This window comes from Podarcis muralis, chromosome Z, assembly GCF_964188315.1.
Source record: "Podarcis muralis chromosome Z, rPodMur119.hap1.1, whole genome shotgun sequence".
NCBI classification, from domain to species: domain Eukaryota; kingdom Metazoa; phylum Chordata; class Lepidosauria; order Squamata; family Lacertidae; genus Podarcis; species Podarcis muralis.
Window position 1 is genome coordinate 451,941 of NC_135673.1, and position 17,983 is coordinate 469,923.

General features: G+C 43.6%; 1 protein-coding gene across 1 annotated transcript in view; it reads left to right on the forward strand.

Annotated features, from left to right (window-relative positions):
- Positions 1-4,277: 4,277 nt before the first annotated feature.
- LOC114590070 (uncharacterized) overlaps positions 4,278-17,983 on the forward strand; it is a 41,135-nt gene continuing 27,429 nt past the window's right edge. Inside the window, exon 1 of the mRNA XM_077922652.1 lies at positions 4,278-4,472. Within this exon, the coding sequence (XP_077778778.1) occupies positions 4,278-4,472 (195 nt within the window). The remainder of the gene's footprint in view (positions 4,473-17,983) is intronic.

A 17,983-nucleotide genomic window follows, 5' to 3' on the forward strand; every position in this document is an offset into this window, starting at 1 on the left:
TGTTAGGGTTGGGGGTTAGAGGTTAGGGGTCAGGCATTGGGGTTAGAGGTCAGGGGTTAGGGGTTTGTGTTAGGGTTAGAGGTTAGGCATTGGGGGTTAGGGGTTTGTGTTAGGGTTGGGGGTTAGAGGTTAGGGGTTAGGCATTAGCGTTGGGTTGGGGTTAGAGGTCAGGCCTGAGGGTTGGGGGTTTGAGTTAGAGGTCAGGGTTAGAGGTCAGGCGTGAGGGGTTAGGGGGGGTTAGGGTTAGAGATTAGGCCTTAGGGCCGAAGGTTAGAGTTAGAGGCAAGGGTTAGGGGTCAGGCATTGGGGGTTAGGGGCTTGTGTTAGGGTTGGGGGTTAGAGGTTAGGGGTCAGGCCTTAGGGGTTAGGGGTTTGTGTTAGAGGTCAGGCATTGGGGGTTAGAGGGAAGGGTTAGAGGTCAGGCATTGGGGGTTAGGGGTTAAGGTTAGAGGTCAGGCGTTAGGGTTGGGTTGGGGGTTAGAGATAGAGGTCAGGGTTAGGGGTCAGGCATTAAGGGTTAGGGGTTTCTGTTAGGGTTAGAGGTCAGGCATTGGGGGTTAGAGGTCAGGCCTTAGGGCTGGGGGTTAGAGGTAGAGGTTAGGGGTTTGGGTTTGGGTTAGAGGTCAGGCATTAGAGTTGGGTTGGGGGTTAGAGCTAGAGGCAAGGGTTAGAGGTCAGGGGTGAGGGGTTAAGGGTTAGGGGTTAGAGGTTAGGGGTTAGGCATTAGGGTTGGGTTGGGGTTAGAGCTAGAGGCAAGGGTTAGAGGTCAGGCGTTAGGGTTGGGGGGTTAGAGGTCAGGCATTGGGGGTTAGAGGCAAGGGTTAGAGGTCAGGGGTGAGGGGTTTGTGTTAGGGTTGGGGGTTAGAGGTTAGGGGTTAGGCATTAGCGTTGGGTTGGGGGTTTGAGTTAGAGGTCAGGCATGAAGGGTTAGGGGTGTTAGGGTTAGAGATTAGGCCTTAGGGTCGAAGGTTAGAGTTAGAGGCAAGGGTTAGGGGTCAGGCATTGGGGGTTAGGGGTCAGGGTTAGAGGTCAGGCATTGGGGGTTAGGGGTCAGGGTTAGAGGTCAGGCATGGGGGTTAGAGGGAAGGGTTAGAGGTCAGGCATGGGGGTTAGAGGGAAGGGTTAGAGGTCAGGCATGGGGGGTTAGGGGTTAGAGGTTAGGTGTTGGGGGTCAGGCGTTGGGGGTTAGGGGTCAGGCATTGGGGGTTAGAGGTCATGCATGGGGGTTAGGGGTTAGAGGTTAGGTGTTGGGGGTTAGGGGTCAGGCCTTTGAGTTGGGGGTTAGGGGTCAGGCCTTTGAGTCGGGGGTTAGGGGTCAGGCCTTCGAGTCGGGGGTTAGGGGTCAGGCCTTGGGGGTCAGGGGCTTGTGTTAGGGTTAGGCCTTAAGGTTGGGGGTCAGAGTTAGGGGTCTGAGCTTTGGCTCCTGCCCCACACTTTCTGGCATTCAGTGGGGGAATCCTACAAGGGCAGAGCGGGGGGAGCCGTGGGTCATCCATCCCACCCCACGGATTGTCTCTTGGGCCCCTGGGGGTCCCCAAGGTGCATCTAGGGGTCATTTAGGGGGAGTTCTATGGGTCATCTAGGGCAGCTTCTATGGGTCATCTAGGGGGAGTTCTATGGGTCATCTAGGGCAGCTTCTATGGGTCATCTAGGGGGACTTCTATGGGTCATCTGGGGGAGGTCTATGGGTCATCTAGAGGAAATTCTATGGGTCATCTAGAGGGACTTCTATGGTGCTTCTATGGGTCATCAAGGGGGAGTTCTATGGGGCTTATATTGCTCATCTAGGGGGACTTCTATGGGTCATCCAGCAGGACCCATAGGACCATCTAGGGCAGCTTCCAAGGCTCATCTAGGGGGCCTTCTATGGGTCATCTAGGGGGACTTCTATGGGTCCTCCAGCAGCACCCCAAAGTCCATCTAGGGGGCTTCCAGGGCTGATCTATGGGGCTTCTATGGGTCATCTAGGGCAGCTTCCAAGCCTCATCTAGGGGGACTTCTATGGGTCCTCCAGCAGGACCCCAAGGCTCATCTAGGGGGGCTTCTATGGGTCATCTAGGGCAGCTTCTAAGCCTCCTCTAGGGGGCCTTCTATGGGTCATCCAGCATGACCCCAAAGTCCATCTAGGGGCAGTTCTATGGGGCTTCCATGGCTCATCTAGGGAGCTTCTATGGGTCCTCTCGGTTGACTTCTATGGGTCCTCTAGGGGGACTTCTATGGGTCATCCAGCAGGACCCATAGGACCATCTAGGGCAGCTTCTAAGGCTCATCTATGGGTCATGTAGGGGGCTTCTAAGGCTCATCTAGGGGGCCATCTATGGGTCATCTAGGGCAGCTTCTAAGGCTCATCTAGGGGGCCATCTATGGGTCATCTAGGGCAGCTTCCAAGGCTCATCTAGGGGGCCATCTATGGGTCATCTAGGGCAGCTTCTAAGGCTCATCTAGGGGGCCATCTATGGGTCATCTAGGGCAGCTTCTAAGGCTCATCTAGGGGGCCTTCTATGGGTCATCTAGGGCAGCTTCCAAGGCTCATCTAGGGGTCATCTAGGGCAGCTTCTAAGCCTCCTCTAGGGGGATTTCTATGGGTCATCTAGCAGGACCCCAAGGCTCATCTAGGGGGGATTCTATGGGTCATCATCTAGGGCAGCTTCCAAGGCTGATCTAGGGGGATTTCTATGGGTCATCTAGGGGGACTTCTATGGGTCCTCCAGCAGCACCCCAAGGCTCATCTAGGGGGGCTTCTATGGGTCATCTAGGGCAGCTTCCAAGGCTCATCTAGGGGTCATCTAGGGCAGCTTCTAAGCCTCCTCTAGGGGGATTTCTATGGGTCATCTAGCAGGACCCCAAGGCTCATCTAGGGGGGATTCTATGGGTCATCATCTAGGGCAGCTTCCAAGGCTGATCTAGGGGGATTTCTATGGGTCATCTAGGGGGCCTTCTATGGGTCCTCCAGCAGCACCCCAAAGTCCATCTAGGAGGCTTCCAGGGCTGATCTATGGGGCTTCTATGGGTCATCTAGGGCAGCTTCTAAGCCTCATCTAGGGGGCCTTCTATGGGTCCTCCAGCATGACCCCAAAGTCCATCTAGGGGGCCTTCTATGGGTTATCTAGCAGGACCCCAAGGCTCATCTAGGGGGGCTTCTATGCGTCATCTAGGGCAGCTTCCAAGGCTCATCTAGGGCTCATCTAGGGGGCCTTCTATGGGTCATCTAGGGCGGCTTCTAAGCCTCATCTAGGGGGCCTTCTATGGGTCCTCCAGCAGGACCCATAGGACCATCTAGGGCAGTCATCTATGGGTCCTCCAGCAGCACCCCAAAGTCCATCTAGGGGGAGTTCTATGGGTCCTCCACCAGCCCCCCAAGTCCATCTAGGGCAGCTTCCCCGTCCGATCTAGAGGGACTTCTATGGGTCATCTAGGGCTCATCTATGGGGCTTCTATGGGTCCTGTCGGGCCACCTCTAGGGGTCTCGACGGGGCCTTCTATGGGTCCTCCAGCAGCCCCCCAAGTCCATCTAGGGCAGCTTCCCCGTCCGATCTATGGGTCACTTAGGGGGGCTTCCAAGCCTCATCTAGGGCTCATCTATGGGGCTTCTATGGGTCCTCCAGCAGCCCCCCAAGTCCATCTAGGGCAGCTCCCACGTCCGATCTATAGGGACTTCTATGGGTCATCTAGGGCTCATCTATGGGGCTTCTATGGGTCCTGTAGGGCCACCTCTAGGGGTCTCGACGGGGCCTCCTATGGGTCCTCCAGCAGCCCCCCAAGTCCATCTAGGGCCGCTTCCCCGCCCGATCTATGGGTCACTTAGGGGGGCTTCCAAGCCTCATCTAGGGCTCATCTATGGGGCTTCTATGGGTCTCGACGGGGCCTCCTATGGGTCCTCCAGCAGCCCCCCAAGTCCATCCAGGGCCGCTTCCCCGCCCGATCTATGGGTCACTTAGGGGGGCTTCCAAGCCTCATCTAGGGCTCATCTATGGGGCTTCTAGGGGTCTCGACGGGGCCTTCTATGGGTCCTCCAGCAGCCCCCCAAGTCCGCTTCCCCGCCCGATCTATGGGTCACTTAGGGGGGCTTCCAAGCCTCATCTAGGGCTCATCTATGGGGCTTCTAGGGGTCTCGACGGGGCCTTCTATGGGTCCTCCAGCAGCCCCCCAAGTCCATCTAGGGCCGCTTCCCCGCCCGATCTATGGGTCGCGCTTTCTCCCTCTCTATCTCTCCTTTTTTCCCTTTTTTCATTCTTTCTTTCCTCCCTCCTTCGCCGCGCGCGCTCCCGCCGCCGCGCATGCGCCCCGGCCCTCCCTCGGCGGCGGCGGCGGCGCGCTCCAGGCGCAGGCCGCGTCCCTCCGACCCCCAAGCCAGCCCCCCAACCATGAAGGAGACCCCCAGCCCCCCAAGCTCCGAGGGGGGAGAGGAGGAAGGAGGAAAAGGAGGAGAGGAGAAGGAAGAAGGAGGGAAAGGAGGAGAGGAAGAGAAGCAGGTCAGGCCCGCCCCACCTTTTCCGCCCCACCTTTTCCCGCCCCACATCCCGCCGCCCCCCAAAATCCCCGCCCCACTTTGTAGACGGCGCCCCCATAGCTCTGCGCTTTGCTATGGGGCTGGGTTGGGGGTTGGGGGCTTGCGGACCCCTTTCCGGACTCCTCCCTCTTTTGGGGGGTCGTTCCGGAGACCCCCAAGTGCCTCACTGCCCCACACCTGAAGCGGCACCCCGATTCCGCCCATAGATGCTTTCTATGGGGCAGGTTTGGGGGGAGAGGCTTGCAAGGGCTGGGGGGGTGGGGGGGCGGGCTTGCTGAGCCCTTTGCAGACTCCGCCCTCTTTTTTGGGGGGCGCCCCATGGATTCCGGCGACCCCCAAGTGCCTCGCTGCCTCCTCCCTCCAAGCAGCACCCCATAGATGCTTTCTGTGGGGCAGAATTGGGGGTTTCCCCTTCCTGGCTCCCCTCTTCCTGTCAGCCCCCTTTCCAGACTCCTCCCTCTTTTTGGGGGGTCATTCCGGCGACCCCCAAGTGCCTCACTGCCCCACACCTGAAGCGGCACCCCGATTCTGCCCATAGATGCTATCTATGGGGCAGGTTTGGGGGGCACAGGCTTCCCAGGGCTGGTTTGGGGGGGCCGGGCTTCCTGCCCCCCTTTCCAGACTCCGCCCTCTTTTTGGGGGTCATTCCGGCGACCCCCAAGTGCCTGACTGCCCCACACCTAAAGCGGCACCCCGATTCTGCCCATAGATGCTATCTATGGGGCAGGTTTGGGGGTTCTCCCATTCCTGGCCCCCCTCTTTCCTTCACCCCCTTTCCGGACTCCTCCCTCTTTTTGGGGGTCATTCCGGCGACCCCCAAGTCCCCCACTGCCCCACTCCGAAAGTAGCACCCCCATTCTCCCCATAGCTGCATTCTATGGGGCAGGTTTGGGGGCGCTCGGCTTCCTGCCCCCCTCTTTCTGCCACTCCACTTCCAGACCCCTCCCTCTTTTTGGGGGGTCCTCCCCATTGATTCCGGCGACCCCCAAGTGTCTCACTGCCCCCCTCCCTCCAAGCAGCACCCCAGAGATGCTTTCTGTGGGGCTGGTTTGGGGGCACAGGCTTCCCAGGGCTGGTTTTGGGGGGCTGGGCTTCCTGCCCCCCTTTCCAGACTCCTCCCTCTTTTTTGGGGGTCATTCCGGCGACCCCCAAGTGCCTCACTGCCCCACACCTGAAGCGGCACCCCCATTCTCCCCATAGCTGCTTTCTATGGGGCTGGTTTGGGGGCGCTCGGCTTCCTGCCCCCCTCTTTCCGCCACCCCCCCTTCCAGACCCCTAACTCTTTCTGGGGGTCCTCCCCATACATTCCGGCGACCCCCAAGTTCCTCCCCCTACGTAGCACCCCGGTGCTGCCCCTAGATGCTTTCTATGGGGCAGATTTGGGGGGGAGAGGCTTGCAAGGGACGGTTTGGGGCGGCCGGGCTTCCTGCCCCCTTTGCAGACTCCTCCCTCTTTTGGGGGTACCCCTAAGTCATGCCAGTGACCCCCAAGTCCCTCACTGCCCCCTCCCTCCAAGCAGCACCCCATAGATGCTTTCTGTGGGGCTGGTTTGGGGGCACAGGCTTCCCAGGGCTGGTTTTGGGGGGCCGGGCTTGCTGAGCCCCTTTGCAGACTCCGCCCTCTTTTGGGGGGACGCCCCATGGATTCCGGCGACCCCCAAGTGTCTCGCTGCCTCCTCCCTCCAAGCAACACCCCATAGATGCTTTCTATGGGGCAGAATTGGGGGTTTCCCCTTCCTGGCTCCCCTCTTCCTGTCAGCCCCCTTTCCAGACTCCTCCCTCTTTTTGGGGGGTCATTCCGGCGACCCCCAAGTGCCTCACTGCCCCACACCCAAAGCAGCACCCCAATTCTCCCTATAGAGGCTTTCTATGGGGCAGGTTTGGGGGCGCTCGGCTTCCTGCCCCCCTCTTTCCGCCACCTCCCTCTCAGACCCCTAACTCTTTTGGGGGGGAACCCCAAGTCATCCCGGCGACCCCCAAGTTTCTCCCCCTCCCTTGAAGCAGCACCCCATAGATTCTCCCCATAGCTGCTTTCTATGGGGCAGGTTTTGGGGGTTCTCCTAATTCTCACCCCCAAAAATCCCTCCTTCCCCTTGAAAAAGGGGGCACCCCGCTTCTCCCCATAGCAGCCTCCCCCAGTCTCTCACCCCCTTTGGGGGGGCAGCCCCTCTTTTGAGTCCCCCAAGTCACCCTATGCGACCCCTAACTCCCTATAGCACCCCAAATCGCCCCGTGGAACCCCAATTCACCCTATCGCACCCCATATCTCCCTATAGCACCCCATCTTTCCCCATAGCACCTCAAATCTCCCTATAGCACCCCATATCTCCCTATAGCACCTCAAATCTCCCTATGGGACCCCAATTTTCCCTATAGCACCCCAGATCTCCCTATAGCACCCCAGATCTTCCTATAGCACCCTAAAAGCTCCCCATAGAACCCCATATTTCCCTATGGGACCCCATATTTCCCTATGCGACCCCTAACTCTAACTGTGGGGCCACCAGCCATTTTGGGGGTGCCCCTATCTCCCGCTATGGGGCTCCCCCTTATTTTTAGGGGGACCCGCGTCTCCCCTCTCCCTTCCGGTTCTGCCCCATTTTCGACACCTTAAAATCTCCCTATGCGACCCCTAACTCTCCCCATGGCACCCCAATTTTCCCTATGGGGCACCAGCGATTTTGGGGGTGCCCCCTATCTCCCGCTATGGGGCTCCTTGTTATTTTTAGGGGCGTCTTTTTCTCCCATCTCCCTTCTCGTTCTGCCCCACTTTTGACACCCCAAATCTCCCTACGCGACCCCTAATTCACCCTATGCAACCCCTAACTCTCCCTATGGCACCCCAGATCTCCCTATGCGACCCCTAACTCTCCGTGTGTGACCCCAAATCTCCCTATGGCACCCCACATCTCCCTATGCGACCCCTAACTCTCCCTATAGGACCCAAATTTTCCCTAGGCGACCCCTAACTCTCCCTACTGCCCCCAACTTTCCCTAGGTGACCCCTAACTCTCCCTACTGCCCCCAACTTTCCCTGGGCGACCCCTAACTCTCCCTACGCGACCCCTAATTCTCCGTATGGCACCCCACATCTCCCTCTGCGACCCCTAACTCTCCCTATAGGACCCAAATTTTCCCTAGGCGACCCCTAACTCTCCCTACTGCCCCCAACTTTCCCTGGGCGACCCCTAACTCTCCCTACGCGACCCCTAATTCTCCGTATGGCACCCCACATCTCCCTAGGCGACCCCTAACTCTCCCTATAGGACCCAAATTTTCCCTAGGCGACCCCTAACTCTCCCTACTGCCCCCAACTTTCCCTGGGCGACCCCTAACTCTCCCTACGCGACCCCTAATTCTCCGTATGGCACCCCACATCTCCCTCTGCGACCCCTAACTCTCCCCATAGGACCCAAATTTTCCCTAGGCGACCCCTAACTCTCCCTACTGCCCCCAACTTTCCCTGGGCGACCCCTAACTCTCCCTACGCGACCCCTAATTCTCCGTATGGCACCCCACATCTCCCTCTGCGACCCCTAACTCTCCCTATAGGACCCAAATTTTCCCTAGGCGACCCCTAACTCTCCCTACTGCCCCCAACTTTCCCTGGGCGACCCCTAACTCTCCCTACGCGACCCCTAATTCTCCGTATGGCACCCCACATCTCCCTCTGCGACCCCTAACTCTCCCTATAGGACCCAAATTTTCCCTAGGCGACCCCTAACTCTCCCTACTGCCCCCCAACTTTCCCTGGGCGACCCCTAACTCTCCCTACGCGACCCCGAATTCTCCGTATGGCACCCCACATCTCCCTCTGCGACCCCTAACTCTCCCCATAGGACCCAAATTTTCCCTAGGCGACCCACAGCCACTTTGGGGGTCCCATCTCTCTTACTAAGGGGTCCCCCTCTTCTTTTAAAAGCCCCCCCACTATAGGGCACCCCCCAAGTCTCCCCTCACTGCCCCTCTTTTTCTATGGGGCGACCCACGGCTCGCTATGGGGCGCCCCACATTTTCTGTAGATGCAACACACACACCCAAAATGGGGGTTCCCTCCTTGTCTGCCCCCTAATTCCCCCCCCTTTGCTCCTTTAATTTTAATTTTAATTTAATTTTAATTGCATATTTATTTGCATTTTAATTTCATTGATTTGCATCTTAATTTCCTTTTAGCTGCCTTGAAATCGCATGGAAATTCCCATTCCCATTGGATCGCGTTGTATTTGGCGCCCTCTAGCGGCCGCTATTTTCATTTTTCCTCCCCTTTTCTTTGCATTTCCACCCCAAAAATGGGAATTAAAATCTGGAAAACGGGACAGAAAAATAAAGGGAATATTTATGAATATTTTTCCTCTCCTCTCCCCCTCCTTCCCCCGCTTTTTCCCCATTTCCTGCCATTTTTAACGAATTATTTCTGCAGAAAAACACCCATTTTTTTGCAAACTGCCAAACTCCGGATGGGGAAAAAAAAGCCATTTTTTCGCTTCCGGAAAGGGAGAAAAAATCGCAGATGGAGGAAGACGAAGGGTTAATTTTCTGCGCAATTTTGGGGGGGGAAAAGCAGTTTGCTGTGACGATTTCCGGGGAAATCTTTGAATTGCCAAAAATGGGAGGTTTGGGGTTTTGGGGGGAGAAATGGCAATTGCCAAAAAGAGGTTTTCTTTGCAGAAATTCGCAGGAATGAACATGGCAAGAAATGGATATTTATTTCTTTTTTGGCAGAAATTCAGATTGCTAGAGAGGGCTGAATAATATATTCAGTTTTTGCAGAAAATTAAGATGGCAAGAAATTTTAATTTTTTTTTGCAGAAATTAACATTTAAAAAGCAGGTGTTTTGGGGTTTTTTTTTTGCAGAAATTAGCATTGCAAGAAATGGATTTCTTTATTTGTTGGCAGTCATGAACCTTGCAAAAAGGAGGTTTTTTTTGCAGAAAAAGACATTGCTAGAGAGAGTTTTATTGCAGGAATTGACATGGCAAGAAATAGATATTTTTTTTTGCAGAAATTAACATTGCAAAATAGGTTTTTTTGGGCAGAAATTAACATTGCAAAAAAGAGGTTTTTGCAGGAATTCACATGGCAAGAAATGGATTTTTTTTGCAGAAATTAACATTGCAAAAAAGAGGTTTTTGCAGGAATTCACATGGCAAGAAATAGATATTTTTTTTTGCAGAAATTAACATTGCAAAATAGGTTTTTTTGGGCAGAAATTAACATTGCAAAAAAGAGGTTTTTGCAGGAATTCACATGGCAAGAAATGGATTTTTTTTTGCAGAAATTAACATTGCTAGAGAGGTGTTTTTTGGGCAGAAATTAACATTGCAAAAAAGAGGTTTTTGCAGGAATTCACATGGCAAGAAATGGATTTTTTTTGCAGAAATTAACATTGCTAGAGAGGTGTTTTTTGGGCAGAAATTAACATTGCAAAAAAGAGGTTTTTGCAGGAATTCACATGGCAAGAAATGGATTTTTTTTTGCAGAAATTAACATTGCTAGAGAGGTTTTTTTTGGCAGAAATTAACATTGCAAAAAAGAGGTTTTTGCAGGAATTCACATGGCAAGAAATGGATTTTTTTTTTGCAGAAATTAACATTGCTAGAGAGGGTTTTTTTTGCAGAAATTAGCATTGCAAAATAGGGTTTTTTTGCAGAAATTAACATTGCAAAAAAGAGGTTTTTGCAGGAATTCACATGGCAAGAATAGGTTTTTTTTGCAGAAATTAACATTGCAAGGCAGGTTTTTGCAGGAATTAGGATTGAAAGAAATAGAATTTTGGGGCAGAAATTAACATGGCAAGAAATGGATTTTTTGGCCGGAATTAACATTGCAAGAAGGTGGTTCTTTTTTGCAGGAATAAACAGGATTTGAGGTTTCTTTTTGCAGAAAATAAGATTTTTTGCAGAAAGTAAGATTGCAATGAAAGAGATTTTTTTTTTTTTGGCAGAAATTAACATTGCTAGAAAGGTGGTTTTTTTTTTTTTTTTTTTGCAGAAATTAGCATTGAAATAATTAACATGGCAAGAAATGGATTTTTGGGGGGCAGAAATGAACATTGCCAGAAGGTGCTTTTAGCAGAAAATTACTTTGCAAATAAAGTTGGTTTTTTTTTGCAGAAATAAACAGGATTTGGGGGCTTTTTTTGCAGAATGTGCAGGAGTTTTTTTAACATTGCAAGAAATGGATTTTTTTTTTTTTTTTTTGCAGAAATTAGCATTGCAAGAAGGTGGTTATTTTTTGCAGAAATAAACAGGATTTTGGGGTGGTTTTGGTTTTTTTTTGCAGAAATTAACATTGCAAAAGAGGTTCTTTTTGCAGAAAATAAGATTGCAAGGAGGAGTTTGGGGCAGAAAATGAGATTGCAAAAGAAGAGCTTTTTTGCAGAAATCCCCTGTTAAAAGGAGGTTTTCTGGCCGAAGTAAACATTGCAAAAAAGAGAGTTTTGGGCAGATTTAAACATGGCAAGAAAGAGGTTTTTGGCCGAATTAAAATGGCCAGAATGAGGTTTTTTCGCAGAAATTAACATTGCAAGAAAGTTGTTTTTTTTTGGCAGAAATCACATGGTTTTTTTTTTGCAGAAATGAAGATTGCAAGAACCAGGCTTTTGCAGAAATATTGCAAGAAGGAGGGTTTTTTTTTTTTTTTGGCAGAAATAAGCAGCTTTTTTTTTGCAGAAAGGGCCTGATATTCTTATTTTTGGCAGGAATTCGAGGTGGTTTGCTTGCTTTCCCCCTTCAATCCCAATGAAAGCAAAGAAAGAGGTCTCGTTTTTTAGGGCCCAAAAGAAATCCCATTTATTTGCAGGCTTTTTGCAAAAAAAAAAATCCAAATTCAAATCCCATTTTTAAGAGGGAGGCTTTTTTGCAATCAAATCAAATCAAAATCCAGGTTTCTTTTTTTTGCAGGAATGAAATGCCAAATTGCATCAAGGCCAAATCTCTGTCTATTTCCCATTCTTTCCTTTATTTTCCATGATTTTCGATTAATTTGACTACCTGCCTTTTATTTCTATTTTTCTTCTTTTAACCTCAATTCTTGCGACCCTTCGAAATGCATGCAAACTGGGGAAAAAAACCCTTTTATTTCTCATTTTCCTCATTTTTCATCTCCGTTCTTGCAATCCTTCAAATTGCTTGCAAACTTCAAGGATCCCTTTTATTTTTATTTTTCTCCTTTTTAATTGCTTGCAAACGGCTTGCCAAAATCCCTTTTATTTCTATTTTTCTCCTTTCCCACCTCAATTCCCAATGCAAATAAAAACACCCTTTTATTTTGATTCGTCTTTTCTTCCACTTCTTGCAATCCTTCCCAATGCTCCCATTTCTTGCCATTATTCCTATTTTTCATTTAAAATATTTTATTCCAGTTCTTGCAGTCCTTATTTGCAGCCTGAAATCCTCCCATTTCTTGCAATTATTCCTATTTTTTCATTCCAATTCTTCCCTTGCAATCCTTGCAAATGCAGCCTGAAAACCTTCCTTTAATTCCTATTTTTAATGGCAATTATTTCTATTTTTTCATTTCGATTCTTCCCTTGCAATCCTTGCAAATGCAGCCTGAAAACCTTCCTTTAATTCCTATTTTTAATGGCAATTATTTCTATTTTTTCATTTCGATTCTTCCCTTGCAATCCTTCCTTTAATTCCTATTTTTAATGGCAATTATTTCTAATTTTTAATTCCAATTCTTCCCTTGCAATCCTTGCAAATGCAGCCTGAAAACCTTCCTTTAATTCCTATTTTTAATGGCAATTATTTCTATTTTTTCATTTCGATTCTTCCCTTGCAATCCTTGCAAATGCAGCCTGAAAACCTTCCTTTAATTCCTATTTTTAATGGCAATTATTTCTATTTTTTCATTTCGATTCTTCCCTTGCAATCCTTCCTTTAATTCCTATTTTTAATGGCAATTATTTCTAATTTTTAATTCCAATTCTTCCCTTGCAATCCTTGCAAATGCAGCCTGAAAACCTTCCTTTAATTCCTATTTTTAATGGCAATTATTTCTAATTTTTAATTTCGATTCTTCCCTTGCAATCCTTCCAAATGCAGCCTGAAAACCTTCCTTTAATTCCTATTTTTAATGGCAATTATTTCTATTTTTTCATTTCGATTCTTCCCTTGCAATCCTTCCTTTAATTCCTATTTTTAATGGCAATTATTTCTAATTTTTAATTCCAATTCTTCCCTTGCAATCCTTGCAAATGCACCCTGAAAACCTTCCTTTAATTCCTATTTTTTCATTGCAATTATTTCTATTTTTTAACTGCAATTATTGCAATCCTTCCCAATGCACCCTGGGGCGAATCCTGCCTGCCAAACCGATTTTATTCTCTTTTATTTTTGGCAAAATCGAGCCTTTAACTTAAATGCAAAATCTCCTTTCTCTTCAATGCAAACCAGATTTGATTCTCTTTTATTCTTTGCAAAATCTCCTTTCTCTTCAATGCAAACGGGATTTTATTCTATTTTATTTCCATTTTTTGCCAAATAAATCTCATTTAAAACCCCCCTTTCTCTTCAATGCAAACGGGATTTTATTCTGTTTTATTTCCATTTTTGCAGAATAAATCTCATTAAAAACCCCCCTTTCTCTTCAATGCAAACGGGATTTTATTCTGTTTTATTTCCATTTTTGCAGAATAAATCTCATTAAAAACCCCCCTTTCTCTTCAATGCAAACGGGATTTTATTCTGTTTTATTTCCATTTTTTGCCAAATCAATCTCATTAAAAAAACCCCTTTCTCTTCAATGCAAACGGGATTTTATTCTGTTTTATTTCCATTTTTGCAGAATCAATCTCATTAAAAACCCCCCTTTCTCTTCAATGCAAACGGGATTTTATTCTGTTTTATTTCCATTTTTGCAGAATCAATCTCATTAAAAACCCCCCTTTCTCTTCAATGCAAACGGGATTTGATTCTATTTTATTTCCATTTTTGCAGAATCAATCTCATTAAAAACCCCCCTTTCTCTTCAATGCAAACGGGATTTTATTCTGTTTTATTTCCATTTTTGCAGAATAAATCTCATTAAAAACCCCCCTTTCTCTTCAATGCAAACGGGATTTTATTCTGTTTTATTTCCATTTTTTGCCAAATCAATCTCATTAAAAACCCCCCTTTCTCTTCAATGCAAACGGGATTTTATTCTGTTTTATTTCCATTTTTGCAAAATCAATCTCATTAAAAAAAACCCTTTCTCTTCAATGCAAACGGGATTTTATTCTGTTTTATTTCCATTTTTTGCCAAATAAATCTCATTTAAAACCCCCCTTTCTCTTCAATGCAAACGGGATTTGATTCTGTTTTATTTCCATTTTTGCAGAATCAATCTCATTAAAAACCCCCCTTTCTCTTCAATGCAAATGGGATTTGATTCTATTTTATTTCCATTTTTGCAGAATAAAAGCTCGTTAAAACCCCCCCTTCTCCCTTAATTTAAATGCAAACCAGGCCATTTTGCATCCGGAAAAAAATTCCTTTTTCCCCCCCCTTTTCCCTCCCCCTCCTTTTTCCCTTTTGCATTCATTTATTTTTTCATTCACCTCAAATCTGCAAAAAAAAAAGAGAGAGAAATTAGAAGGGAAGGAGGAAGAAGGGGAAAGGAGGGAAATGACATGAAAATGCAATATATTGAATTTTCCTTTTCTTTTCCTTTTGAGGGGAGAAAATGAAATAAAAAAAAAATTGGGTTTTCAAGATGGCCGACTGACGAATCGAGAAAGCAAGACGAGCTTTGAAAAAATCAGGGAAATTAGCCAAAAAATTAGGAAAAATTAGCCCCAAATCAGGTGAATTTTTGTATGGGGAGGAAATGCAAAAATTCCTAAGAATCATCAGGGAGGAAAAATTCAAAGCTGGTCATTGAATTGGATTTCATTATTTCCTCTCCCCTAATTGGCTAATTCGAAATTTGCCGATTTTTTTTTTCCAGCCTCCGAAAATCGTCTTTTATAGCGAATATTTATATTTTTATTTCATATATATATATATTTATATCGAATATTTCTTTCCAAACCTCACCTGGTTTTAGACAGGAAAAGGAGGGAGGAAAGCAATTTTTCCAAAATTATTATTATTATTATTATTATTATTATTATTATTATTATTATTATGGAAATGGCGGGTGATTAATGTTTATTATTCGTTATTAATATCAATTCGTCTGACTTTGATTAGATGATGATGATGATTTTGGAAATGAGAGATGATTGGTAGTCTAGATTATGAATATTTATTAGGTAGATTATGAATATGTATTAGGTTGTTATTAATATCTTATTATTCTTCATATATTTATTACTAATGAATAATTAGTAATAATTATTAAATACTAATTAATAATATCGATCATTGGTAGTCTAGATTATGAATATTTATTAGGTTGTTATTAATATCTTATTATTCTTCATATATTTATTACTAATGAATAATTAGTAATAATTATTAATTACTAATTATTAATTAATAATATCGATCATTCGTAGGAAGATATGGTAGATTTTTTCTAAAATTTTTCTCTTTTTGGGGGCAGATTGTCGCTTTTGGAGATTGTATATTATGAAATTATGATCTTATTAGATTATCTGCTATTATTTCGGAGATGATGATTATCTATTATTAACCGTTTGAATTTCAAATGATGACGCTATTTTAAAATATTATAGATATTATGGAAATTTTGCTGTGAAATGTTGGATTTTTGCTAATGGATTTCGGCGGTTTATTAACGCGTGAAACTAATAATAATAATAATAATAATAATAATAATAATAATTGTTCAAGGATTGTATGTTGAATTTCTGCTAACTGATTTTGGCAGTTTATTATTATTATTATTATTAGTTAATAAACGAATGAAACTAATGATGATGATACTAATAATAACAGTTAATAATAATAATAATAATAATAATAATAATAATAATAATAATAGTTAAATGATTGTATGTTTGATTTCTGCTAACTGATTTCGGCGGCTTGAAACTAATAATAATAGTAATAATTGTTAAAGGATTATATGTTTGATTTTTGTTATTGATTTCGGCGGTTTATTAACAGCGCGTGAAACTAATAATAATAATAATAATAATTGTGAAATCATTGTATGTTGAATTTCCCCTAATTGATTTCGGTGGTTTATTAGCAACGCGTGAAACGAATAATAGTAATAATAATAATAATAACCCCTGAGTGGCTGTGGAAACCTAGCCAGATGGGCAGGATATTATTATTATTATTATTATTATTATTATTATTATTATTATTATTAAGCCCAGAGTGGCTGTGGAAACCTAGCCAATGGGCAGGGTATTAATTATTATTATTATTATTATTATTATTATTAACCCCTGAGTGACTGTGGAAACCTAGCCAGATAGGCAGGATATTATTATTATTATTATTATTATTATTATTATTATTAACTTCTGAGTGGGTGTGGAAACCTAGCCAATGGGCAGGGTATTAATTATTATTATTATTATTATTATTAGTTGAATGCATAGCTCCCTATAAGCTCCTTGCATTATTATTAATATTATTATTCTAACCCTGGTTTCTATTATTATTATTATTATTATTATTGACAATATATCTGAGTTTCTAACCTTGGTTTCAAATATTATTACTATTATTATTAATGTCAATAACCCTGGTTTCTAATAATAATAATGGCAATATATCTGAGTTTCAAAGCCTGTTTTTAAATATTATTATTCATATTATTAATGGTAATATATCTGTTTCTAATATTATTAATGGTAATATATCTCTTTCCTGGTTTCAAATATTATCATTATTATTATTATTATCATTATTAAAGGCAGTCTAGCTGAGTTTCTAACCGTGGTTTCAAAAATTATTAGGATTAATAATAATAATAATTGCAATATATCTGAGTTTCTAACCCTGGTTTCTAATAATAATAATAATAATAATAATAATGGCAATATATCTGAGTTTCTAACCCTGGTTTCAAATATTATTAGTATTATTATTATTATTAATGGCAATATATCTGAGTTTCTAACCCTGGTTTATAATAATAATAATAATAATGGCAATAGATCTGAGTTTCTAACCCTGGTTTCTAATAATAATAATAATAATAATAATGGCAATATATCTGAGTTTCTAACCCTGGTTTCAAATATTATTAATATTATTAATGGCAAAATATCTGTTTCTAATCCTGGTAATAAATTATTATTATTATTTTTAATAGCAATATATCTGAGTTTCTCACCCTGGTTTCAAATAATAATAATAATAATAATAATAATAATAATAGCAATATATCTGAGTTTTTAACCCTGGTTTCCAATATTATTAGTATTATTATTATTAATGGCAAGAGATCAGAGCTTCTAACCCTGGTTTCAAATATTATTATTATTATTAATGGCAAGAGAGCTGAGTTTCTAACCCTGGCTTCAAATATTATTATTATTATTATTAATGGCAATATATCTGAGTTTCTAACCCTGGTTTCTAATAATAATAATAATGGCAATATATCTGAGTTTCTAACCCTGGTTTCAAATATTATTAATATTATTGATAGCAATATATCAGTTGCTAACCCAGGTTTCAATTATTATTACTATTATTATTATTAATGGCAATAGATCTGAGTTGCTAACCCTGGTTTCAATTATTATTATTATTATTAATAATTGCAATATATCTGAGTTTCTAACCCTGGTTTCTAATAATAATAATAATAATAATGGCAATATATCTGAGTTTCTAACCCTGGTTTCAAATATTACTATTATTATTATTAATGGCAAGAGATCTGAGTTTCTCACCCTGGTTTCAAATAATAATAATAATAATAATAATAATGGCAATATATCTGAGTTTCTAACCCTGGTTTCAAATATTACTATTATTATTATTATTAATGGCAAGAGATCTGAGTTTCTCACCCTGGTTTCAAATAATAATAATAATAATAATAATAATAATGGCAATATATCTGAGTTTCTAACCCTGGTTTCAATTATTATTATTATTATTATTATTATTAATGGCAAGAGAGCTGAGTTTCTCACCCTGGTTTCAAATAATAATAATAATAATAATAATAATGGCAATATATCTGAGTTTCTAACCCTGGTTTCAAATATTACTATTATTATTATTATTAATGGCAAGAGATCTGAGTTTCTCACCCTGGTTTCAAATAATAATAATAATAATAATAATAATGGCAATATATCTGAGTTTCTAACCCTGGTTTCAATTATTATTATTATTATTATTATTATTAATGGTAAGAGAGCTGAGTTTCTAACCCTGGTTTCAAATATTACTATTATTATTATTAATGGCAATATATCTGAGTTTTTAACCCTGGTTTCAAATATTATTATTATTATTATTATTAATGGCAAGAGAGCTGAGTTTCTCACCCTGGTTTCAAATAATAATAATAATAATAATAATAATAATAGCAATATATCTGAGT